We start from the raw sequence: 26951 nt of genomic DNA on the forward strand, positions 1-26951 counted from the left end.
TGTAGGATGCTAGCCACCTCATGACAGGGAAGTGATGGACCCAGGGTATAGAAGGAGACACATACTTGGACATGGCTAAATGGAAATGTGTTTTGCTTGACAATGCATATTTTTTGAGTTGCGTTTTTTTTTCCCTGAAGGAGTGAGGAAAAGAGAGGTAGAAGGGAGAGAAAATAGATTTTTGTTAATGGAACAAAATAAATTTAAACTTAAAAAAGAAAGTTACATGTCTAATTCATTATATGCTTAAAAGGAAAAGCAAACTACATGCAATATGACATATGTAGTTTCATTTACAATTCTTTTTCTGTTTTACTTTGCATATAGGAATGCTCATATTATTTGGTGTTTGTTATGTTCAGAAGAAAAATAAATAAAAATTTTGAAAGTTGATGTTCCCTTAAGTTCACCTACCTATAGTTTACCATATCATTCTTCCTACTCTTTGACCTCCACTGATTTTCAACATTGCATCCAATAAAAATGTTTCAGTTCCTGCCTGTCTGCTTCTGTTTTTCCCTCTCCCAGACTAAAATCTCTTTTTCCACATCTTTTCTTATCTCTCTTTCTCTCTGTCTCTGTCTCTCTGTGTGTGTCTCTGTCTCTCTGTTTCTCTCGCTCTCTGTCTGTCTGACTGTCTCTGTCTCTCTGTCTCTCTCTGTGTCTCTGTGTCTGTCTCTGTCTCTCTGTCTCTGTTTCTGTCTGTCTGCCTGTCTGTCTGTCTGTCTGTCTCTCTCTCTCTCTCTCACACATCTATCAACTGAAGCCAGATGCTCAAAGAACAAAATAGACTCTGCCCTCTAAATCTCACTTGCACAAATCTTTTCTCCAACTCCAAGAACTAAGATGACCCCAGAACTACAAGTCCCTGCATGCTGTGTTACCTGGGGAGCATCAAGATAGCTCCTATGGGCCACTATGTATTCTGGGAAGTGTAGTCTAACCATATCATCCTGTTTCCACCACTATTAAAGGGATTTTAGGTCTTCCCCAATGGGCAGTTTTCAACTCATCCCATCGTTGCTTCTATCTGCTGACCTTCTGCTCCCTTGAGAACACATGTGTCACAGGCTGATGGGGTGGTGGTGTAGAGGAAGCTTCCTGCTTCTTTGTGGCCCCACCTTGATTCACAGGAGGTGGAAGGGGGGAGTGCCAGGAAATTGGGGCTGGGAAGGGAGGGTGGGGTTTCCCTAGCCTAATTCAAGGGGCAGTATCCTTGAATGATTCTATGGCTCCAGACTGAGTCAAGGACCCTTGAGCTTCCATAATGCTACAGCCCTAGGTTCCTGAAGCTCCTAAAATAGTAAGTTTGAGCAAGGCAGTAAAGATAACAATCCCCAATCTCGAGTCCTTACTATCACCCTCATTCTATTTTACTTGCTGCTAACTCTTATGCTCAGACAACATCTTTGACCCTCTGTTTAATCAGGGCTTAAAAAAAAAAAGTAAGATACACATGAAAGGGCAAATATGGGGCAGTGAACCAAACCGTGGCTCTGGAGTTCAGTCCTCATATTGCTTCTACATGTATGATTCTGGCCATATTACTTAACCGCTCTGGGTCTCAGTAAATTCAGGGTGTTGGATTAGATTATCTTCAAGTTTCCTCCTGGATTTTTCAACCCTATGTTCCTAAGCTTATGTCAAACTTGATTTCCATGTTCAAGGTCAGGAACTTGGTTATCTGATTCCTATTCCGGGACTAAGTCTATCTTTATGTCCCTGGATCCTAGCATTGACCCACCATTCTGTTCGACACCATCCCCCACCAGCACCACCACAACACATCATCATCTTCCTATGCTGAGTCCTTGTTCCAGTTCCCAAGGCCAGGACACCTGGGTTCCCACTTATCAGCCACCAAGGCTTACAGGCTCCAAACGGAACCTCAGTGTCCGGGTCCCCCACCCCTCGCAGAGGGTGTGGGGCCTGTGGCCTTTACTGCCTCCCAGCTGAGCTGTTCCTGTCCCATTGTGTATGGGGGCGGGGGTGGGGCGAGGGCCTAGCTGCCAACCTCCAGTTCCCCCCCAGGCCAGTCCCCTCCCCTCCGTCCCCCTCCCCTCTCTGTTTCCTAAGGAAAAGGCCGGTCCTTAGCTCAGAGCTGCCTAGTCACAAAGCAGCCAACATGGGCAATTTGAAGAGTGTGGGTCAGGAGCCTGGACCGCCCTGTGGACTTGGCCTGGGGCTAGGGCTGGGACTATGCAGCAAACAGAGTGGGACACCAGGACCAGAGAATGGGGGTCCACCCGTGGCTGACATCAGGTGAGGGCTATGTGCAATATGGTGTAAGGGAGCTGTAGGAGGGTTACAAGGGACCACTAATAGGCTGGGGGTACCGGCAATATGGGAGCTACTCTGGCAGGGACATATCCAGGGCTCAAGGACAAGGGAAGGGCTCATGAATGGGAAGGCTGGGAAGGCTGGAAAACAGGTTAGGGAAAAAGTAAGGGTTTTATAATATCCAAAGGGATGAACATTACAAAAAGAGAGTACCAAGTGCTGAGGAGAGATTAGGAAGTCAGCAGAAAGGCTAAGAAGGAGTCGAGGGATTTCCAAAATCTGTTAAGGAAAGAAGGGTAGAGGTCAGTGAGCTAAGTTAGTAAAGACAGTAAATCAGTGGGGTTTGGAGCACACTTCTCTTCCACTCTCTCCATCAGCAAGCAAGACCCTGTCCACTTACCCAGCTGTCCTCCTCCCCAAAAGATGCACTTGACAGTTACTTTCTCTAGTCTCTTCTAAGGTGATCATTCTAGGGCAGGAAACCCTGATTTGGCCACAGGAGACTTACAGACCCAATTCTCTAATCTAAGGGTCCTTAACCATTCTTGTAGCATGGACATCTTTAGCAGTCTGGTGAAACCTGTAGACCCCATCTTAGAATAATGCTTTTAAATAATTGAAGGAAATGTTCAATTTTACCTAGAGGTTAGTGAACATAAAGATAATTTTTTTTTTCCCATCCAGGTTCACAAACCCACCTGAAATCTATCCTCAGACCCCAGACTAGTCCTATCTGTATTAGCAGCCCTTAGTTCCATCACTGGAAAATAAATCAGTGATAGTGGGGGTGGGGGGAGAAGCAAAAATGGGGAGTTTGGAGGCAAAGGAGCAATGGGACTGAGACACAGGGGTACAGGTCAACCCTGATCCAAAGGAGCAGCCCAGCGATGCCTGGACCCCCTCCCTTCCTCCCCCACAGTGGCAGCTCTGGGAGGAAATGATAACGCTCCAGAGGCTTCCCTTCACACGATCTCCAGTCCTAAACTAGCCCTTAGCAGCCCCTGATGAGGAAGGGGTCCAAGCAGGAATCTGGCAAATCTGGGCAGAAGAATCCTAACTGGAGATAGCACAACAAGGACCTCCATCCAGGCCCCCCTGAGGTTTTTATTCATCCCTGGGCACTAGGACTAGTTCCTAGTGAGAAGTAATAGGATTGTAGGGCCATGAGAACAGGACTCTGAAGAGGATATTGTGGGTGAGACAGAATTCAGAATTTTCAGCTTCAGATCTGTCCAAGACTTCACCTTAAATTGAGAGAGTCCTAGGCAAAGCTATAACTAGGATTTCTGGTACCTAGGGTAAAATGAGGTCAGAGGGAGGCGGGAGGAGACAGTTCTCCCCATTTGGGATGCAGTTAAGCGGAGAAAAGGAGAAGTCTTTTACCCAGAAAGTCCAGCTTGAGTCCCTGGGACACAGCCAAAGATAACTCCAGAGGTGCCAGTTGGGAGTGTGACAAGGGGGGAAGGCAGACACTGAGAAAGGAGCAACATGGAACGAGAACCTTGAGGGTAATGGACCAGAGCTCAGTGAAACATTCAGATAATTTCAAGTACCTCTTCAGGAGGATTCATGTCCCCTGTCAGCTATCCTCAGTGCCCTGGGACAAAGCTCTAGTTGCCCCACTCTAGTTATATCTCTAGTCCTAGGGAGAGATCTTTGAGAAAGTTGAGAGAAGTCCAGGACACCCATGACTCCATCCTTGACTCCTTAACAGCCCCCCAGTAGCCCGGCCACCTGAGGGGCCCAAATTCTCAAGAATAAAGAACTGGGAAGTAGGAAGCATCACGTATGACACGCTGAGTGCCCAAGCCCAGCAGGTAAGCTCCTCGAAACTTCCCCTTTCTCCTACCTTGCTCTTTTCCTCCCGAAAACAGAAAACCATTTACAACGAGGCCTTTAATCTTTTACAAAGAGGATCATTTAGAAAGTAATCCCTGGCACCTCCCAACCTTTCTTCCCTCAGATATGACTCAGATTCCCAAACCCAACACTAATCCCAAACACCCCACTCACCACTCCCTGTCAATACCTCAACCCTTCAGTCTACATGAGGGAGAGAATGCTAGACTATGAGTCATAAGATGTGAGAGTTCTAGCTCCAGTTCTGCAAAGTGATAAGCTGGCTCAGATAGCCTGTCAAATAGAGATAATAATGATTGTCCCCACCTAACTCATGTGGGTGATGTTGCATGGATAGATGGATAGACAGACAAATGGATGGACAGACAGATGGATAGATGGATAGATAGATAGATAAAAGGTAGACAGACAGGGCATTCACTAAACATTTCCTATGTGCCAGACACAGTGCTAAGGCTGGGGATACAAGTACAAGCAAGCAAAATCGTCACTGCCCTCAAGGAGTTTATATTTTAATGGAAGAAGACAAAAAATGAGACTGAAGTAGGAAAGTGAGGACAGGCACTAAAAGGGGGAGTGGGTAACAAGGCGTGGACACAGCCAGAAAGGGCATACAGGCACAATTCTGGCCAAGATGAGGTAAGAGTTCAACTACCACAGCCTGGCAGCACAGGATAAGAGTCCAAGGTTCTGGTGGGAAGGGGATATGGATAACGTCCAGGAGGACACGCAACAAGTTCTGTAGATGGCTGGGAAGAAACAATGAAGAAAATCAATAGATGCAAAAGTACTTGGGAAAAAGACGTGTTATAGAAACACAAGACCCTGAATATAGAGCCCTCAAACCTTAACTTTAGCCTCAGCCATGTTTTAGCCCTAACTTTACTCCTCCCTCTGACTCCAATCCTGACACCAAGTGCTCCCACTAATTCCCACAACCCCATCAAACCTCCCATATCTACCTCAAACTTTTGAACCTAACTTGACTCAGACTCCCCTCCTCGCACAATCCCGCCAGACCCCACCACCTTTCTCTTACTTAGTCTCCGATTCATCATGTTCTCACCACCAGGATGGGCCCTGTACCCCAAGACGCTGCCTAGGCTCCCTTGTGTTTCCAAGGCAACTTCAAAGCCGCCCCACAGAGGGGCCCCCGTCCCCTGGCCAGCTACTCATCCAGGCCCGAGATTTCATTAACCAATACTACAGCTCTATCAAAAGGTGAGACCCAGATACCCCAAACCCATCCCCTTCACCCCCTCTCTTCTGAAACCCCTAGATGTCAAGCTGTTTCAAATTCTATCCACCAGAATGACCTCATTATTAAAAAAAAAATAGCACAGTGTAATAGAAAGGAAGGAAACAAGTATTTATTAAGCGCCTGTTCATTGTGTTAAGTGATTTATAAACATTATCCCATTTTCTCCTTACAACAACCCTGGGAGATAGATCCAACTATTATTCCCATTTTACGTTTGAGGAAACTGAGGCAAACAGAAGTTGTGACTTGCCCAGGGTCACACAAGTGTCCAAATTTGAACTCAGGTCTACCTTACCCCAAGCCTAGTACTGTATCCACTGTACTACCTAGCTACCTTTCTAGAAAGTACATGGATTCAGAATCTGAGACCCAGGCTTCAAACTTGACTTTGTTCTTTCCTATTTATATAATCTTGGGCTCCAGCTTCTTCATCTCCAAAATGAGGGAGCTGGTGTCTATGATCTCTGAGGGGCTAGCCAGCTCGAGATCCTATGAAACCAGGCCACTAAAATTCCTCAGACAGGGGCTCTAATTTCTTCCTGTTCCCCCCCACCCCCCACCTCTCAGATCCTTCAGGGACTATCTTTAATCCCTCCAATCAACATGACCTCCCGATCATAAGGCCAGAAATTCCCTGGGGAGCTATCACCATACATACACACAGCTCCCCTCCAGCACTGTCTCCCAGTCAAGCAGCCTTGGGGCCCCTTCCTTCAATCTTTCTCCCCACCACAGTTTTCACTACCTTCTTTCCACAGGAGCGGCTCCCCAGCCCATGGACAACGGCTTCAGGAAGTAGAGGCCGAGGTGGCAGCCACAGGCACCTATCAACTCCGGGAGAGTGAGCTTGTGTTTGGGGCTAAGCAGGCCTGGAGAAATGCCCCACGATGTGTGGGCAGGATACAGTGGGGGAAGCTGCAGGTGAGGGCATGAAGGATGGAGAGAAATTAACTTCCAAGGAATAGGCCAGGCATCCAGGAAAAAGGGTAAGGGGTGGCAGTGAGGTAGAAAAAAAGATACATTCTTTGGCCTGCTGGGAGGTGACTTGTCTTTCTGCCTAATGAGAATTACTAGGGAGGCACAATCAGGCTGTCACCAAGTTCTCATCTTCTATGGCCCTTGACACTGTCCATTCTGTCCTCTCTTAGCTGCCATTGGTGGAAGGGTTGAGTAGGGAATACTTAACAATTAAGATAAACAGACACTGAGCTCTAACCCCTTACAAGGCAACATCCAATGCAATCCATTTGCCATTTGTGAAGTGCCTGGCTGTGGAAAGCACCAGGAGAAGCACGGGATGAACAACATGGCGGAGGGAAGAGAGCATCCCCAATTCTGCCATTTACTCACTAGCTATGTAACCTCGAGTAAGCCAATTCCTGGGCCTCAGTCATGTTACTTGTAAAATAAGAGAAGGGGGTTAGATGAGGCCATCCTTAAGGTCCCTTCCAGCTGTAACTCTCTGATCCAATAAATAATCTTACAAGCTGTTACAACAGAGACTGAGTAGCTAAGGATAATCAAGGAGAGGTCGTCTAAATAAAATTAATCAAGAGAAGGCTTCTGGGAAAAGAACTCCCCTCTTTCTTTCTCACTGTTTACCAAGGCGGGGAGGCTACTCTCAGGAGAATATGACAGCCTTCATACCCAAAGAGAATAAAAAGAAAAAGAAAACTACTGAGCATTTAGATAGCACCTTAAGTCTTACCAAGTGCTTTGCATATGTTATCTCCATTGATCTTCGTGACCCTGTGAGGTAGGTGCTATGATTATGCCCCTTTAACAGATGAGAAAACAGTCTACTTGCCCAGGGACACCAAGCTAGGAAGATTATGAACTCAGGTCCCCTGATTCCAAGTCTAACACTCTCTCCACTATGATTCCTAGCTGGATCACTCTTCAGCCCCCCCCCCCCCATCAGTAGGGCCAATCCCTGCCTTCAAGGCATTTTCAATCTAATTGGAAAGAGGAGATTTTGGATGGGTAGAAAGCAGAGAGATCACTAATGATAACAAACTGCTCCCTCTCAACTATGTGGGCAGCAAACTAGGAGAGGAGTACAGGAGCTTTTGGGGATGAGGACAGGGAAATGTGCCTTCACGTTCAGCCCATGGAGGGAGAACTAAGGACTATTACTCACGAGGCATCAATGTTGAGAGGCAGCTGTGATGTAATGAAGGACATTGGTTTCAAGTCCTGGTTTTTAGTCCTGGCTCTGACATTTACCTGCTGTATATGACCTTGGACAAAAAAATTAAACTCTCTGTTCCTCCATTTCTTCATCTGTAAAATGGGCATAATCCTTGTACTACCTACTTCAGAGGGTTGTTATGACGATAAGTGAGCTAAGAAGAGCTGAAATTTCTGCGGTAATGGAAGATTTACAAAGCACCTTCCTTACAACAAACCTCTGAGATAAATAGTGAAGATGTTATTATCACCATTTTACTGATTAGGAGACTGAGGTTAAGTATTAGTGAGCTTCTGGGACTTCTCCATTCACACATCGAGGATTCGGACTGAAAAATAACCTGGGTCTTCTGATTCCAAGTCCATTTCTCTTGCCTCCAACCCCTAAGAAAACCATGAAACACCATATATAAATACAGTCCATTATTGTTTTTGTTATGGGTTCCAACGCCCTGACTCTATCCCACCACTCCAGGTGTTTGATGCCCGAGATTGCAGCTCTGCTCAAGAGATGTTCACCTGCATTTGCAATCACATCAAGTATGCCACCAACAAAGGCAACCTTCGGTGAGTGGCCTGGCCATGGTACCCCTCTGTCAGAGATCCCCCACTCAACACTGAGAACTGCCCTACCACCTACTCACACCCTTCCCATTCCTGGGTTTGATATTCTAACTAACTCTAACCCTAATGACCATCAGGCATTCTTCCCTCAACCACAACACTCCACTCTGAGACCCATCCTAGCCCATACTGAGACTCCTCCTACATCAGAGCCTCAACTAGCATAAGACCACTGAGGCTTTGCCCCAGGGTGCCTGCATGGCAAGGTGGAGAAGGATATACTTCCTCCTTGTGATAACCATGATCCCTGGGCCTCCCTAAACCACCACTAAGTGATATTGCCTCTGAGTCACCACTTCCAGAATCCTCTTGCTATGTACCTCTTCTAGGGTTCACGATCTCCCTAACCTCTGTAATGTAACATCTGTGGTCAGACTGGACTGGGGCTATTACCATACCTCATCCCCCTCCCAATTAAATTTGGGCCTGAGGTAAAAGAATTCCAAGTTACATCTCTGTCTCCTACCATACACCAGAGACCTTTTCCACTCCAGTCCACTCCATTCAGACTTTTGCCCCCTATCATTAGCAACCCCAGCCTTTCCTCAAAGCCCTTCAGCAGTTTTGTATAGGAGGACTATAAGCACAGAGTGTATATGGGAAGGTCTCATGTCACCTTCTTCCCTAGCTCAGCCATCACAGTGTTCCCACAGCGCTCCCCGGGCAAGGGAGATTTCCGTATCTGGAACAGTCAGCTGATCCGCTATGCGGGCTACAGGCAGCAAGATGGCTCTGTCTTGGGGGACCCAGCCAATGTGGAGATCACTGAGGTGGGTGATGGGGTCAAGGACCTGGCCAACATAAAATGGAGAAGGGGGAGGGGGTGGCCACCATGGAGATCACTGAGGTGAGGGATGTGGGACCGCTAATAAAGGCAGAAGATGAGGTGCTTGGCCAATATGGGGATCACTGCGTTAGAGGAGATAGGGAGCCATTGCAGGGATCATTGAAGTGAAAGAAATAGGATGACCACTGTATCATCGAGGTGGGAAATGAGGGATGTCCATCGTGGGCATCACTGAGGTAAGATGCCTGGCCAACATGGAGAACACTAAGATAGGGGAGGCAAGGTAGCCATGGTGGGGATGGGCCATGAAGATTACTAGAGTGGGCAGTGTGGGATGGCTGATGTTGAAGTCATTGAGGTAGGGTAGGGTCATTCTCTGGAGCCTCTCCCCTCAGCTCTGCATCCAGCATGGCTGGACCCCAGGGGATGGACGCTTTGATGTGCTCCCACTGCTGCTCCAGGCCCCAGATGAGCCACCCGAACTCTTCCCTCTGCCCCCAGAACTCGTGCTTCAGGTGCCACTGCAACATCCTACGTGAGTAGTAGCAGGGGATGAGGGAGGAATGGCCAGGGGTATGATGGTCTGGAGGACCCCCGGAGCTCTTCCTAGCTCTCACTGAGGAGGTGCATCATGCCGGACTAGTCACAGACTGGAAAACGAGGAAGTAGAAAACAGGGTCCCTGCTCTCCTGGGATTAATGGTCCAGCAGAGGTGATGAGGCATGCACACCAATAATCATAATACAAAATAGAGTATGGACATGGAAATCGAATATAAGCAGAGTGTTCCAGAAACAATCTCAAGAAAGGGGTAAGAAGGCCAGATTTCATTACCCTCGCCTCACCTGGGGTTTTGTTTTTTGTTCTTCCTTTCTCTGCCACTTCAACCAGGCCTTCGCCTTCAATTTGAGGAGTCTGCTGGCCGTTCTATTTCCCAACACTTTTCCTAGCCCTTGCCTGACTGACTCCTTGAGATTCTAAATGATCCCAAGGTCCCCCTGGCCTTGGCACAGGCGCCCCCTTTCTTCACCTATGTGTACCTGAGACAAACCTTTTGGATAATCAAAGGGACTTGATCAATGGCTAAATAAAAAGAGTCACAAACTTACAGGCACAGATGTGACAAGCTACCAAGTGTGGGAATCTTGAGACTAAGAAAATAACACCAATAATACAGTAATATATACTAGCCCCTCCACCAAAGTCCTTCTTTGATCCTTTATCTATCCATAAATCAGCAAGCATTTATTAAGTGTTTACTATGCGTCAGGCATTGTGCTAAGTACTGAGGATACAAAGAAAGGAAGAACTCTGGTCCTGACCTATAACAACCAGGTGCATACAAGATATACAAAGAGTATATTAGGAGCAGCTAGGTGGCACAGTGGATAGAGCTCCAGCCTTGGAGTCAGGAGGACCTGGATTCAAATCTGGCCTCAGACACTTAACATTTAACTAGCTGTGTGACCCTGGGCAAGTCACTTAACCCAGATTGCCTCACCAAAAAAAAAAAAAAAGAGTAGATGAAAAGCAATGTGAGAGGGAAAGGCATTAACAGGTGAAAGGATGTGCTACTCAAACTTGGGTGGAGACCCTTTTGCCTAGATAGCCCAAGGCTTCTGGTGGTCTGAGTAAAGATAATTTCTGGGTCCAAGGGTCACTTTCAGTCCCCGATTGAATAACAAAGGGTATATAAACTGTGAGCCCCACCGCCATGATTGTCTTTGGTCTAAGAGAGACAGCCAAATGGCCATCCTTTTATTAATAACCTGCTGGCCTTATTAGTAAAATGATTAAATTACTCAGAAAAAAACATAGGTGAAGGGATGGAAAAGGCTGCTTGCAGCAGATGAGGTTGAGGGGACAGGACAGTATTCTAGACTTGGTGGATAACCAGTGCAAAGACACAGAGATGGGAACTGGAGTTCTGTTTGAGGAACTGCAGGTAGGCCAGAATATCTGGGAGGTAAAGTGTGTGCAGGAGAGTTAAGAAGCCCTGTAAGACAGGAAGGGGTCAGATTATAAATAGCTTTAAATGACAGATAAAATAATTTATATTTGATCCAATAGGTAACTATTGGAGCTCACTGAGCAGGGGTGTGAAATGGTCAGACCTAGAAAAATCATCTTGGAAGCTGGATGGAAGATGAATTGGAGTGGAGAGAAACATGAGGCAGACAGACCAATTAGGCTATTGTAATAATCCAGGGGAAAGGTGACAAGGATCTGAACTAGAGTTGTGACTGTGGGAATGGAGAAAAGATATATGTGAAAGATGTTGTCATGATAGAAACAGCAATGGGTTGGATATGGGGGTGGGGGAGTGACTGGTGAATAGAGAATGATACCAAGGTTACAAGCCTGGATGAATGTAATGATAGTAGCACCCTCAACAGTAATAGGGAAATTCAATAGAGAGTAAGGTTGAGGGAGGGAAGATAATGTGTTCTGTTGTGGATATGTTGAGTTTAGAGTAGATCCAGATGTCCAAAAGGCATGACTGTAGTTCAAGTGAGAGACTAGGCCTAGGTCTGGGAATTATCTGCATAGATATGACCATTGAACCTATGATGGCTGATAAGGTCACCAAGCAAGACATCAGAGAGGAAACAAAAAAAAAAAAAAAAAGAGGGCCCAGAACAGAGCCTTAGGGAACCTGGATGAAGAACCAGTAAGGAAGACTGAAGAGAATTCAGATAGGAAGAGAACCAGAATAGTGTCTCAAAAACCTAGTGAGGAGTGTCCAGGAGGAAATGTTCCAAGGGCTACAGAGAGGTCAAGAAGGACCAGGACTGAGAAAAGCTCATTAGATTTGACATGGCACAGAGGTGACCTTGGTTTCTCAAAAGCTAGGCCAGTACAGCACAAATTCAACTGGTCTTAGAAAGTTGGAAAGACTTCCAGCATGGTCCCAGATAGAAAGAAAGGAACTATTTAAAGAGGTTTATCGCAGAAAGGATAGCCTGGTAAAGAAGAGACACACCTGGCGACAGTAGCCCATGACAACTTTGTACTATCCAATTGTGCCCTGCATCAGTGGAGAGGGAAACCACCAAAGCATTTACTTAATATCTTGTAAGATGCTTTCCTCACAGACACAATAAAAGAATCTATGAGGTACAAGTAGTATAGGCAGCCAGTGGACTTGGAGGCAGAAAGATCTGAGTTTGAATTCTGCCTTAGACACTTACTAGCAACATGCTCCTGGGCAAGTCACAGTTCCTCATCTGTAAAATGAGGGCAATAATACCAATTACCTCCTAGAGTTGTTGTGAGGGTTAAATAATACATGGAAAGCATTTTGTAAACTTTAAAGCACTATAAAAATGCCAACTATTATTATTACTATTATCAGTCCCATTCTACAGATGAAGAAAAGAAGCCCAAAGAGGCAGAGATGTATCAAAGATCCCAAGAGACAGTAAATGTCAGAGTTAGCACACATTCCAGGTCTTCTTTCTCCAACTCTGCTCCTCTCTCTCCCATGGTGTGTTGTCCAAGATGCTCCCAATGTAGCCAGAAATGTACAATATGGCATCTTGGCATTAACTAATCTGTTCTTTGGCTATCATATGACAGCCATTTCATATAGGGTCTGGAGATAAAAGGGACTCTAGAAACCATCTAACCCAACCCCTGTATTTTACAGATGGGGAAACTGAGGCATGGAGCAGTTAAGCAACTTTCCCACAGTCAGATCACAAGAGTATCAAGTGACAAGGTTGGGATTCATCCCCACATCTTCATCTCTGCAAGAAGACTCAAAACCAGTTTTTTCATTACTCTTTTGAGTCTTCCCCTGGGCTAGTTAGATAAGAACCCTCCCTCTCAGACCTCATATAGAGTATTGTTCTACCCTTGTCTGATACACTTGCGTCTCAATTCAACATTTATTAAGCAGCTACTTTGCTGCCAGGCTCTCTGTTCTGGGTCCCAAGTATACAAAGACAAATATTTTAAAGTTCCTGCCCATGAGGGGCAGAGGGAGGGGGTATGGGGTGATGTCTAGAGATAAATAAATACAAACTACATACAAAGTACACAACAATGTCAGGGAGCGAGAGAGTACTAATGACTGTGGGGATCAGGAAAGGTCTTGGGTGAAGCTTTCTACCTGAAGTTTGATCCCCCAGCTGCTAGTGCCCCTTGCCCCCCAAACTTCTTGTATCCATTTTGTTTATGCCTCTATCGCACATGCTGTCTCCTCTGTCTAGACCGTTAATTCTTTGAAGGCAGGTTCTGTTCTATTTTTGTCGTTGTACCCCTAGCATATTGTTCAGTTATGTCTGACTGTCCATGACCATTTGGACCATAGCACACCAATACTGTCCATGGGATTTTCTTGACAAAATTACCGCAGGGGTTTGCCATTTCCTTCTCCAGTGGATTAAGGCAAACAGTTTAAGTGACTTGTCCAAGGTCACACAATTAGTAAGTGTCTGAGGCTGGATTTGAACTTAGGCCTTCCTGACTCCAAGCCCAGCACTCTATCCACTGAGCCATCTAGCTGCCTCATATCATGTTTGCTGTTGTTGTTGTCATTTTTATTCAATCATTTCAGTTGTGTCCAACTCTTTGTGACCACATTTTGGGATTTTCTTGGCAAAGATACTAGAGTGGTTTGCCATTTCCTTCTCCAGTTCATTTTACAGATGAGGAAACTGAGGCAAACAGAGTTAAGAGACTTGTTCAGGGTCACACAGATAGCATCTGTAGCCACCAGCACTCTATCCACTGTACCACCTGGCTACATATAGTGGCATATAGTAAGTGCTTAATAAAATGCTTGTTGATGATAGAATTGACAGAAGCTAGGGACGCTAGGAGGTACAAGAGAGGACAGGAGGGCATTCTGACAGACATGACAGGTGGTATAGTGGACAAAAAGACAGGAGATGGAATGTCACATACAGGGATCAGTAATTAGACCAGTTAAGCTGGAGGGAGGATGCTTCTACTTCATACTTCCCTAGGTAGGTGATCTCATAAATGAGGGTACTTCCTCCTAAAGGGCGGATCACAACCAATCTATGATTTCTCATCCTCTCCATTTCGTCTGGGCCCTGAAAATCCTCCAAAGGAAATCTCCCAAGTGGGCTTCACTCACTTTCACACATTCTGAGTGATGTGTCCTAGTTCATATCTCCTCTACCAGGCAATCCTTCATCTGAAACCCTTCCAAGTTTATAATAAAGCCACACATTACACAAACAACACTAATTCCATGAAATTCCTACCCACACTAAGGGAAGGGCTATTTTATCATTAGCACAGAGAAAAGAGACTTTCTGGGTTGTTTTTATTTTTGCATTTCTTGTAATCTTAGTTCTTAGCATAGAGCCTGGCACACCGTAGACATTCAATAAATGCTTGCTGACTTGACTTTACTATGGATCAAGAAAAGTTCTATGGAGGAAATGAGATTTAAGTTTTGAAAGTGTGGGGATGGATGCCATTCTAGACTGAGCTGTGGCTCAGTCAGAGCTGGAGGTCAGATATGGGGCTACCTGGGGATGTGTTGTGGGGTCCCCATGCCTTTCTTTTCCACCCTTGTCCCACATCTGGCAGGCTGGAGTGGTTTGAGTCCTTGGGCCTACGTTGGTATGCACTCCCAGCTGTGTCCAACATGCTTCTGGAGATTGGAGGACTGGAGTTCCCTGCAGTGCCCTTCAGTGGCTGGTACATGAGCAGCGAGATTGGCATGCGCAACCTGTGCGACCCTCACCGATACAACATCCTTGAGGTGAGGGCTTGGCCAAGGGCCAGCCGAAGTCCCTAGGGCACCCTTATGATCTAGAAGAGAGAGAAGGCTAGGAAGGAGGAACACAACCCCAGAACTCAATTACACCTATTTGGCACATCTGTCCAGAAGCAAGGAAGAATGCTGAGAAAAGGAAGAAAAATGGGGACTGGATTTTGGAGGGGGAATAGGGGATCAAAGTAATTTCCCCTTCCTATGCTTCCTTTACAGAGAAAAAGTCAAGCCAACCTCAAACCTACTAATGTCCATGTATCTCAGGCTGTCTCTTAGCTAGCTCTCTCTCCAATGAGTGTTGCTGTCTTAGCCAGGAACTCCAAGGGAGGAACTCTCTAGGCTCACTCCTGTTAAGAGGTTGGGGTTCTAGGGACTGAGGTAGACTGTCTCCCCATCCTACCCCCCTATCAAACCCTCCTATACACCCCTGCTCCCAGGATGTGGCCGTCTGCATGGAACTGGACACCCGGACAACCTCCTCTCTGTGGAAGGACAAAGCAGCAGTGGAGATCAACCTAGCAGTGCTGCACAGCTACCAAGTAGGGAAGCAGAAGAGGATGGGGGAAGAGGGCTTGGAAGTGGGAGGGAACCAATTAAGTGTTCTCAAGGGAGCTGAGGGAGTGGGCCCCACTGAATCCTGGAAGTTATAGTCACGGCACTATAATGGGTATTGGAAACCATAGTACAAGGAAACGGGGGTGATAAGAATTGTGGCACAATGTCACAATGCATCCTGCGAATAGTAATCCAAAAACTCACGCAAGGCACCACAGTAGTCTGCAGACCCAGCAGGCTGAGTTATAGCTTACAGGACCTATTGCTTTCTAAGTACTATGAGGGCACAACCCTTGCTGGTTAGAGTTTGATGGCGTTCATTCCAGGCAACATGTAATAGGTTATAACTTGGGTTGCATTTATATAGTACTTTAAGGTTTTCAAAGCTCTTTCCACATGTTAACTCATTTAAGCCTCATGATAACCTTGTGGGGGAGGTGCTATTATTATCCACATTTTATAGAGGAGGAAATTGAGGCTAAGAGAGGTTAGGTGACTTGCCCAGAGTCACACAGCTAGTAAGTATCTGAAGCTGGATTTGAACTCAGGTCTTCCTATTTTCAAGTCTAATGCTATCTATGGCACCTAAGCATTCTGAGGGACTCTGTACATGCATACTGAATTATAGGAGCAAAGGCTATATGTAAAATGAGGCTACCCTGGCTGGTTACCCCATTGGTTATTGTTGTACAGAAGGTATAGGACATAATGGATACTATAGTTTGTGGGGAGCAGAGACAGAGGTGGCACCTCTTAGAAGCAAAGGTAGGACTTGTGGGGAGCTGCAAAGTGGATCAGAGCCCTCCCACTCCACTCTTTCTCTGCCTCAATGTGAGTCCTGAGGCCCTCCTTCCTCCCCCAGCTGGCCAAAGTGACCATTGTGGATCACCACGCAGCCACAGCCTCCTTCATGAAGCACCTGGAGAATGAACAGCGAGCACGAGGGGGCTGCCCAGCTGACTGGGTCTGGATCGTGCCCCCAATCTCCGGCAGTCTCACCCCAGTCTTTCACCAGGAGATGGTTAACTACTTCCTGTCACCAGCCTTCCGCTATCAGGTCTCTATGTGTCCCACCCCAATACCCATTTATCTGACTACCCACTCACCTTGGTCACCTGCACTGACCTTTGCTACTTCTGCTCTAGCCTGACCCATGGAAGGGGACAACAACAAAAGGAACTGGCATCACCAGGAAAAAAACCTTTAAGGAAGTGGCCAAGTATGCAATCTCTAGCCTCCCTCCTCAGGCCCACAAATACCACTATGCACACCAATCCCCCCAACCAGCCAAGGAGCCTTACTCATGATCCTTTCCTACAACCTCCCTACCCACTCCCACGTTCCCCAACTCTGGGGCCTTCCTTCCAATGACTCCCATTCCACAATGGTCCCCTCCAAAGACCCCTCTGCCCCTATGACCTCTCTGTCTGTGTAACTCCCCTTCATCATCATGCTTTCTGAGGACTCTGCTCACTCCTTCTCCAATCCCCACCTTCTATCAGTGCAGTGAAGATTTCAGCTTCCCTGATGGGCACAGTGATGGCAAAGCGGGTGAAGGCAACGATTCTGTATGGCTCAGAAACTGGTCGGGCCCAGAGCTACGCTCAGCAGCTGGGGAGGTTGTTCCGGAAAGCCTTTGACCCTCGGGTACAGAACGGGGAGAAATGGTTAGGACAAGCAGGGGAGGGAAGCTGGGCAGAGTGGGGAGGGGGATCAAAGGAAACACACTCAGGAGATAGATGAGCCAGGACGTATTGGGGGAATGATGGTTGAAGGGAGCTGGAAGGGTAAGGGAGAGGAGCTGGGAGATAGCATTAGCCCAGAGAGGGGTGAAATCAAATCCAGTGAGGATCAGGACAGTACTGAAGGCTTGGGACATTGGAAAGTCAGGGGGATAGATTCAAACCTACCTCAGATCACAGAAGAGACGATCAAAATAAGAAGAGGTGGGATAATGGGAGCAGCTGGGAGGCTGGAGTAGGAAGATACCTCTCCCATAACGTGACCCCTTCCCCCATCCCCACAGGTCCTCTGCATGGATGAGTATGATGTGGTGTCCCTGGAGCACGAGACCCTGGTCCTGGTGGTAACCAGCACATTTGGGAATGGAGACCCTCCAGAAAACGGAGAGGTGAGGACCAAGAAGAAAGAGGGACCCTTAGGGAATGAAGGGGGGTGGGGGACTCAGGATTGGCCAAGTCGATAGAAGAAGAAGTCTAAGAAAAGGATAGGAATGTCATGGTAGTTTCCTTACATATATACATCATTTGAGCCTATGTCCAACCCACATCTACACACACACACACACACACATACACATAGACGGACCAGTGAAGTCCCACTGTGATACTGCCATTACTTAAAAGAAGCTAATGGTTCAGGTCAAGGGCTAGAAAAGCTTTGAAATTCCTGATACCCTGCCTTTCCCTCTAATAGCTATGCTTTGAAATAATTAGTGTACCTCATTTGGGGAGTACAGACATAGTGATCAGACTTACTTCAGGCACAGATAAGCACAGAAATCAAAGACAGATATCTCTCATGCTTGTTTACAAAAGAAAAATACCATTTATTTAATAGGACATACATTAAATTTATGTGTTACTTTCTACCATGAAATACAACCTATAGTTTAAGTATTTTTTAAAAAGACTCTTAAGTACCAATTTTGAGTACCTTGTTACTAAGATAACTGTTATCAGCTCTTTCTCTAGCATTCTGCCATTCGCAGGATGCCCCCCAGTCATTTTCACTGCTTTTACCTTCTGGATCTCTTTCAGCTTATACTGTGGCTACTGGCCAAAGGGCTGGTGTTCCCATGTTAAACACCTCATTAGTGTATTTTGCCTACTTATTCTAAGCAACAGATAATCTTAATAGACTCAAGTTCCTGTTCTGACACTTAGTAGCTGTGTTATCAGCTAAGTCACCACCTCTCAAAGCCTCAATTTCCTTATTTGTAAAATAAGAATAATAATACATGTACTACCTGCTTTATGGGGTTATGAGAAAAGTGTTTTGTAAACCATGAAGAGCTATATAAATGTGACTTGTCACCATCATTATCATTGTTAAGTTCTGGGTACAAGCTATCCTCACCAGCTTGTGTGTCTGATCTCAGCTCTCTCTTTCATTTCTGTCCTCTGAACTGCTTCTCAAAAGTAATACAAGGTCACTGTGCTGTTTCTCACTTGGAACCTCTCCCTTTAACCAGAGGATGATTGAATTCAACTTTTGAAAAGGGCCAGATCTTTATTCCTTCTACATAGTCTTAAACAGAACAAAACATGGATATTAAACAGTTAAACTATTTTCTTCACATCCCCACAGAGGTTTGCAGCCGCCCTGATGGAAATGTCTGGTCCCTACAACAGCTCTCCCAGACCAGAGCAGCACAAGTGAGAAACTGGAGATGGAGGACAGGGTGGGAAACCAGCTGGGGTAGATGGGAGGAAAGAGGGCCCGCATCTCCCTCTCTGCAATGTCAGTTTCCTGTTGTTCATTCGATGGCTTGCTACTTACTGGAAGTGAGCCATCAGCTCTGGAAAGCAGACCTAGCTGGACCCAAGATGCCCCCAACCCATGTAAAGCTTGATCCATTCCAGTCCCAAGGTGGAAAGACCCTGGGAGGTCAGGTCAATCCATCTTTCTTTCTTTTTTTTTTTTTTTGGCTAGGCAATGGGGTTAAGTGACTTGCCCAGAGACACACAGCTAGTAAGTGTTATGTGTCTGAGGTCACATTTGAACTCAGGTCCTCCTGAATCCAGGGCCAGTGCTCTACGCACTGCACCACCTAGCTGCCCCTTTCCTTTTTTTTTTTTTTGTTTTTTTGTTTTAGGCAATTGGAGTTAAGTGACTTGCCCAGGGTCATACAGTTAGCAAGTGTCAAGTATTTGGTCTGAAGTGGGATTTGAACTCAGGTCCTCCTGACTTCGGGGCTGGTGCTCTATGCACTGTGCCACCTAGCTGCCCCTGAGGTCAGGTCAATCCACAGGCCACCTTCAAAGACAGGAAAGAGGGATGCTCTGGGACAAATCCATAAGCCACCATCTTCAGATCAAGCCCACTGGGGTGCCTGAGCTATAAACCAGGGTTCTGACCCTCAGAGCTGAGCTAAGCTGAGCACCAAGGGGAAGGGCCTCTCCCATCCCAGGCAGGTGAAGGCTCCCAGGGACTAGTTCCCTGCATGTGTCTCTAAGTTCTGGTTATGTCTGTCACCCTTTTCTGTGTCTGCCACCTTCCTCTGGCTGTGTCTCTGTGATCAGGCTGTGTTATCCATTGTGTGGCTGTCTCTGGGGTGTCAGGGCACTCTGACATTCCTCCTTCCCTTGGGCTTCTTTTTTCAGAAGTTACAAGATTCGCTTCAATAGCATCTCCTGCTCAGACACGCTGGTGTCCTCGTGGCGGCGGAAGAGGAAAGAATCCAGTAACACAGACAGCGCAGGAGCCCTAGGAACTCTAAGGTCAGGGGGCTAGGGACCCTAGAGGAGGGAACCATACTGAGGCTTTGAGGATCTTCACATCTATGTGCCTGTCGTGGGTTGGACCTGGCAGGTCAGAAAGACCTGAAGATTCTCAGAATCAAGGACAGGGAAACTGAGCCGCCCTCTTTCTCCTTGCAGGTTCTGTGTGTTTGGGCTTGGCTCCCGGGCCTACCCCCACTTCTGTGCTTTTGCCCGGGCAGTAGATACGCGGCTGGAAGAGCTAGGAGGAGAGAGGCTACTACAGCTGGGCCAGGGGGATGAATTATGTGGCCAGGAAGAGGCATTCCAGGGCTGGGCCCAAGCTGCATTCCAGGTGACCCCCCAACCTCCCACCTGATGCTCATCTCTGACTTCTGTCCCAAATCTGAAATCTAACCCCCTGACAACCAATGATTTCTGAGCCAAGGCACCATAAGCCATGGACATCTCTATCTCTGACACCAGTCTCATCATATTCTTCCTGTCTTGCCTTGACTCCATCTTTCTTTTCCCACCACACATTCAGCCCCTTATCTCCTTCATTCAACAACGCTAACAAATTACGACGACGTTCCTGTCCCTGTGTTATGGGAGCCAGAGAAAGAGAAGACAAGACCTCTGAGCTCCTAGAACTTACATTAACATCCACGAGTGAACGGATGAAAAGAAAAGAAACAGATAAAGAGCAGAAAACAACCAGGGCAACTCCAGGCCCTGATGTCAAGCCATGAAATTCATCCTTAGAAGGGCTGGACCCTCAGCTTTTACGGGCTCCCTTCCTTTGTACAGCGTCTTTTCCTAAAACTGCAACTGCTAAATTAATAGCTTTACAGAGACTTCCTATTCCAAACAGGGATCAGGGCCCACACAATGGCCCACGAAATGAATGCTAGAATCCTAAATTCTAATAAACACAACTCGTCTCTACCACTATCCTTCTCTCTTCTCCTTCCTCCAGGAGCTCCCTCTCTGAGCCAATGGAGTCCTTCTCACTGGCCTCCCCCTCTCTCTTTCTCTGCCCAACAAGGCCTCCTGTGAGACCTTCTGTGTGGGGGACGATGCCAAGGCTGCTGCTCGGGACATATTCAGCCCCAAGAGAAGTTGGAAACGCCAAAGATACCGCCTGAGTGCCCAGCCTGAGGGGCTCCAGCTGCTGCCAGGTAATGTCCTGAGCTCCGCCCATCCTTCTGGAGGTCCCCTAATCTATCATGAAGCTCTGAGGGACTCTCACATCTTACCCCCATGCCTCTCCAACATCCCATGTTCTCTGGCCCCTGAGTCAGGCCCCATCTCTCTGCCCTCCAGGCCTGACACACGTACATAGGCGGAAGATGTTCCCAGCCACTGTCCTCTCAGTGGAAAACCTACAGAGCAGCAAGTCAACGTAAGGGCAACCTGACCCCATCCCACCTACCCCTTCACCCTTAACCATGAGGAGTTCCCCCTTTCTTTTCTAACCCTCTAGATTCCCTCCCATGCTCCTCCAGGAATCCTAGAAGCACCCCACTCAAAACCATCCCTCTCCCTGCTGTATCTCTTCCTATGACAACTGCCCCCATCAAGCTCTCCTCCCTCTCCCCCATCAGCCGGGCCACAATCCTGGTGCGTCTGGCCACAGGGGGTCAGGAGGGCCTGCAGTATCAGCCCGGGGACCACATTGGGATCTGCCCCCCCAACCGGCCCGGCCTAGTGGAGGCCCTCTTGAGCCGCGTAGAGGACCCACCCCTGCCCAGTGAGCCCATCGCTGTAGAGCAGCTGGAAAAGGGGAGCCCAGGTAAGGCACCCCGGCTCAATATCCCACAGTAGAGACATAACATATAGCAAAGCCCCCCACCAGCTTCGTGGGGCTTTGTCCAGCACTCTCTGGCTGCTCTTGCTGCTACCCTTCTCTCTGACCAGTATGAAGGGGCCATTCCCTTAGTCACAAGTAAGCAGGTGGATGCCTTTAAAAGGGCATCTTTTGGGGGCAGCTAGGTGGCGCAGTGGATAGAGCACCAGCCCTGAAATCAGGAGGACCTGAGTTCAAATCCGGCCTCAGACCAAACACTTGACACATACTAGCTGTGTGACCTTGGGCAAGTCACTTAACCCCGATTGCCTCACAAAAAAAATAAATAAAAAATAAAAAAGGGCATCTTTTCTAGGAAACTAAAGGAAAGCTGAAGCACAAAAGGGAAGTTATAGAGCCCAAGCTGGAGCAAGGAGTGTACATGGGGAGGAGTGGGGGAGATGGTCCAGGTGCCTCACACACAGTACAAACTTAGTTAATGTCTGGATAACTGTATTGAATGTGCACCAAACCAAGCAAATGTGATCTGACCTCAGGTGTTCTGAACAGTATAGCTTCTGGAATTAGAGTGAGTTTCTTTCCCAAAATCTGTCTTGAAGAATGCCTCCCACTCCAAAAAAAAAAAAAAAGTAAGCCAAGTTTAGTAGTCTCTTGAGTAGCTTTCCCTCCTTGGAGCCTTCTGCCAAAGGGTCTCATGGTCTAGTCACAAAGGCCCCTGCCACGAATTGCCACTGACATCGGGTATCACAGTCAATGGTGGAAAACAAAGTAAGGGAAGGAAAATAAGAAAAACATTGCCTGTGGGCACTACTAGTGCCCGAGCAATTCACTGATGATGTCACATATGTCACAGGGCTACCCACCAGTGCTCTCTCCTGTTCCTGGTAAAGGGGGGAGGGGTCGTGTCAACTGACTGAGGCCTATGGTATACTGGAAACAAATCTGGATTTGGAGTCAGGATAGACAAGTTCAAATCCCACCTTCACTGTTTATGTGCTGTGCCATGATGGAAAAGTCACCTAACCTTCAGGGCCTCGATTTTCTCATCTATAAAATGGGAACAATAATACCTACTTTACAGGGTTAGCGTGAGAATCAAATAAGATAAGGTATATAAAGGACTTGGGTGCTACGGAAATATCAGGGTAGTCCCAGAAGACTTCTTCCAGGTGGGCTCCCTGTCCTTTACTGCACACCCAGCTCCTTTGCCTAGAGTTACTAAGAGGTTTAGCAATTTGCTCAGGGACACACAGGCAGGACTCAAATCCAGGTCTTCTTGATTCAAGAGCCAGCTTTCTATCCATTACTCTATGCGAATTCTTGCACCTAAATTTACATTTTAATTCAGAAAACTCAGGCCCCTGGTCTGTGGTTAGTCCTTCATCCTCAGTCATTTTGTGAAGGGAAGATCCCTTATCCCTAAAGACCCTCCAATTCCCATAGAGAAGGCAAGCTAGGTAACATCTGCAGGTTCCGGAGCCCACACCTCTCTTATGGTTCTGGTATGCTCTCCTCAGGCAGCCCACCCCCAGGCTGGGTTCGGGACCCCCGGCTGCCCTCATGCACATTACAACAGGCTCTCACCTTCTTCCTGGATATCACCTCCCCACCAGGGCCTCAGCTCCTTCGACTGCTCAGCACCCTGGCAGAGGAGCCCAGTGAGCAGCAAGAGCTGGAGGCTCTTAGCCAGGTAAGAGATGGGAAGACCAGTCATGGAGGAAGAAAGGAAAAGGGACATGTCAGCCCGCCAGGACTAAGGTATTCCCAGGGTACAGGGTTCCTCAGTGCCTCTCTCCACCCCCATCCCAGGATGCTCGGCGCTATGAGGAATGGAAATGGTTCCGTTGCCCCACACTTCTGGAGGTGCTGGAGCAGTTCCCGTCAGTGGCGCTGCCAGCACCTCTGCTCCTCACCCAGCTGCCTTTGCTCCAGCCTCGGTACTACTCAGTCAGCTCTGCACCCAGCGCCCACCCTGGGGAGATCCACCTTACAGTGGCTGTGCTGGCATACAGGACACAGGGTGAGGCCTAAGAGGGGAAAAGGGAGGGAGTGGAACATAAAAGGGGCAGGAAGGAGATACAACCAGGCCCCAGAAATGAAAGCTGGGAGTCTCTGTCCTGTCTTACCAATACTATCTTCTCCTTCCCCCCAGATGGGCTAGGCCCCCTGCATTATGGGGTATGTTCCTCATGGTTAAGTCAGCTCAAGGCTGGAGATGTGGTACCCTGCTTCATCAGAGGGTAAGATTCACAGGAGAGGACTTTACCCAGAGGTATTACCCAGTCCAGCTCCCTCATTTTACAGAAGCTGAGGATGAGGAATTGACTTGCCCAAGATACTGAGCAGCAGAAATGTGATTTGAGCTTGGGTCTTCTGATTCAAAATCCAGAGTTCTTTCTATGTACTATGCAGAGTGGTCACCACAAAGGGAACGGGAAGAGAAAAGGAACACTGAAGGGAAGCGTAGAAGATTATAAAGTGGGGGTGGGGGCGAGGGGGTGCTTACCATTTGAGCCAGTCTAAGACAAGGAGCCAGATAGCCTGATTCCCTTTCCAATATCTGGTCCCTACCTACAACCCCAAAATGCAGCTCCCAGGAGGCAAATTTCTATATACAGCCTAAAGCCAGAACAGCAAAACATATTGCATCCTTAAAATTGCCATCTCCATACCCCACGCCCTGCCCCCCACAGCAGGTGACGGCCCTTCATAATAGTTTCAGCTACTACACTAAGATTGAGAGTAGGAACCTTTATTTTTCCTGGCAATGAGGAATGCTGCCCCATTTTCCAGCTTCCAGAAATGCATGTTTGAAAGTGAGACCTAGGACAGCTCCCAGGATGCCCAAAGCAGGGCCAGGTTATCAGGGGCACAGTATCCAAGACCGATCTGTGAACTACTCCAATGAACAAACTTGTGTAATCTTGAAACAAATCCAAATATTGTATATTTTATTGAACCTCAAAGGTTATCACATACCACACTTTTAAAAAAGACAAAAAATAAACCACCCAAGGAACCAGTGTGAATCTGAACCTTGGAGCTAAAACCCTGACCTGGAACTAAACCAGAATGTTGAAATATTCTCCAAACCAAGTCAGATGATTTATTATTTCACATATCCATTGAACCTTAGTGGATGGGGGACCTTAGACATCCTGTAGTTCAGTTCCCTCATTTTACAGATGAGGAAATAAAAAGTCCCAGAGAAATGAAATGCCAAATGTTACACAGCTAGGTAATGATGAGCCAAGATAAGGGCCCAGGTTTTCTAACTTCCTCATCCAGCATACCTCCCATCATACCAAACTGATGTTTGTCCCCTAAGCAGAATGAAGCTCAGGAAAGGAAACCATTGTTCCTGAAGCCAGCCTTAAGACCTGCATTAATAACATTCATAGCAGTTAGTATTAGTAGTACTATTAATGGTAATTCCCCCATAGACCTTGGCTTCCAGTCTGGTCCATAAAGGACTCTCTTGTTTCCTAGCTCACCAGACTCACCAATCAGCCCTTCTGTTAGCAGGCAGGAGTCCATGGAGAGAAGGTGAAGCAGAAGCTTGACTTTGTGTCTTTCACTCAGGGCTCCATCTTTCCGCCTTCCATCTGACCCTAATGTACCCTGTATTCTTGTGGGACCTGGCACAGGCATTGCGCCCTTCCGTGGATTCTGGCAGGAGCGGTTACATGACATTGAGAACAAAGGTGAGGCCTAAGAATATGGGAGAAGGTAGGGCTGGGAGCCAGGATGGGGCTGGAGTCTTTAGACAAGAAAGAGCCTGGGAGAGGAACAGCGAGACAGCAATGGGCAGAAGCCTGGAAAAGCAGCATCGGCAGTGGGGGTTATGTACGGAGCGAAACCTCTTCCTAGCTACATGTTGCTTCCAGGAATGCATCCTGCCCCTATGACCCTGGTCTTCGGGTGCCGCTGCTCCCAGCTTGATCACCTCTACCGAGAAGAGGTGCAGGATGCCCAGTATCGAGGAGTCTTTGGCAGAGTCCTTACAGCCTTTTCCAGGGAACCTGACAGCCCCAAGGTTTGGAAGGGGCCAGGAGGGAGGGAGGCAGTGGTGCAGGAAAAAAAGAAAAGGAACAGAAAGGAGAAAGAAGAAAGGAAGGGAAGAGGGAGGTGAAGAGAAGATGGGAAGGAACCAGAGAAAGAAAAAAAGGAGATGAGAGAGGAAGGGTGGAAGAGGACAGGAATGAAGAGAGGAAAAAGGGGAGAGAAAGAGGATTCAAGGGAAACAATAAGTGGAGAGGAAAGGGGAGAGATAAGGAGGGAGAGGAGAGGGGAAAGATGTGGGGAAAGGGGGAAAAAGGATGGAGAAAGGGGAAAGAGAAAGAGGGGATAAAGGGAGGAGGAAAGGTGGCTATAACGGAAGATAAGGGGAAAACGGAAGAGACAATGAGAATGAAGAAAAAAAGGAAGAGAATGGGAGAAGGAAAGTGAGGTGGAAAGGAAGAGTGGAAGCAAGGGGTGGAGGAAGAACAGAAGGAAGAAAAGGGCAAAAAAAAGGGGTAAACGGGCAGGGAGAGGGGAGAAGGAAGAGAAGGTGGCATTGGAGGAAAGACAAGAGGAGAGAGGAGGGAAGGAGAAGGGGGTGGAAGCAGGGCTCCATCCGTGTTCTTGGGGCTCCTGTCCCCTCCTCCAGACCTACGTGCAGGACATACTGCGGACTGAGCTGGCCTCCGAGGTGCACCGCGTGCTGTGCCTCGAAGGTGGCCACATGTTCGTCTGCGGTGACGTCACCATGGCTACCAGCGTCCTGCAGACGGTGCAGCGAATCCTGGCCACGGAGGGCGGAATGGAGTTGAGCGAGGCCGGGGACGTCATCGGGGTGCTGCGGGTAAGGCGAGGCGGAGGCGGGGCCAAGCTGAGGGCGGGGGCAGACATGCGCAGGGGGCGCGCGCAGGCGCGGGCACGGCCCGCCCGGCCAGGCCCCGAGGCTGAGCGCGCGGCCTCCCGCAGGACCAGCAACGCTACCACGAGGACATCTTCGGGCTGACGCTGCGCACGCAGGAGGTGACGAACCGCATTCGCACGCAGAGCTTCTCCTTGCAGGAGCGGCAGGCGCGGGGCGCCGTGCCCTGGGCCCTTAGCGAGCCCACCCCGGAGACCCCCGAGTCCTGAGGGCTCGCCCGCTCCCATTAAAGTCTTTAGTTTTGATAGCTCTGCCTGGGCCTTACTCCCAAACCCCGGCCTGGAAGCGCCAACTCTGCGGGGGGGAGGGGGGGCTGGTGCAGCCCGTGGCGCCCCCTTTCTACGGCAAGACTCCTGGGCACGTAGACCCAGGCCCCAGCCCTTCCACTTGCCCTCCCCCTATTTCACTGAACCTGGGATGCCTGTTCTGGAGCAGGCGGGGACTGACCCAGATGGGTTTAAGCCCC

The 26951-nt window shown here is 47.9% G+C and overlaps 1 protein-coding gene across 2 annotated transcripts; it reads left to right on the forward strand.

Moving 5' to 3' along the window:
* Positions 1-2089: 2089 nt before the first annotated feature.
* On the forward strand, positions 2090-26732 carry NOS3 (nitric oxide synthase 3). 2 transcript variants are annotated; one of them, XM_027840984.1, is made up of 26 exons: positions 2090-2262; positions 3995-4097; positions 5213-5361; positions 6160-6322; positions 8067-8158; positions 8844-8985; positions 9398-9537; positions 14571-14745; positions 15195-15296; positions 16175-16369; positions 16458-16531; positions 16815-16959; positions 17339-17443; positions 18643-18710; positions 19659-19775; positions 19935-20109; positions 20803-20935; positions 21081-21159; positions 21362-21549; positions 23178-23254; positions 23374-23584; positions 23717-23804; positions 25147-25268; positions 25452-25600; positions 26216-26410; positions 26533-26732. In XM_027840984.1, the coding sequence occupies exons 1-26, from the start codon at positions 2126-2128 to the stop codon at positions 26692-26694; spliced, it is 3486 nt and encodes a 1161-aa protein (XP_027696785.1). In that variant the 5' UTR covers positions 2090-2125; the 3' UTR covers positions 26695-26732. The 2 variants fall into 2 exon arrangements, with proteins under 2 accessions (XP_027696785.1, XP_027696784.1); XM_027840983.1 differs by having other exon boundaries at positions 2091-2262; positions 23082-23254.
* The last annotated feature ends 219 nt before the right edge of the window (positions 26733-26951 follow it).

The sequence above is a fragment of the Vombatus ursinus genome, unplaced genomic scaffold (assembly GCF_900497805.2).
Source record: "Vombatus ursinus unplaced genomic scaffold, bare-nosed wombat genome assembly UNPS02014852.1, whole genome shotgun sequence".
NCBI lineage: Eukaryota > Metazoa > Chordata > Mammalia > Diprotodontia > Vombatidae > Vombatus > Vombatus ursinus.

Coding starts and splice junctions, on each gene's coding strand:
- NOS3 (XM_027840983.1), top strand. CDS start 2,126: ATGGGCAATTTGAAGAGTGTGGGTCAGGAGCCTGGACCGCCCTGTGGA. Junction 17,444..18,642: donor ACCCTCCAGAAAACGGAGAG/GTGAGGACCAAG, acceptor ACATCCCCACAG/AGGTTTGCAGCCGCCCTGAT. Junction 20,110..20,802: donor GGGCCCAAGCTGCATTCCAG/GTGACCCCCCAA, acceptor CTGCCCAACAAG/GCCTCCTGTGAGACCTTCTG.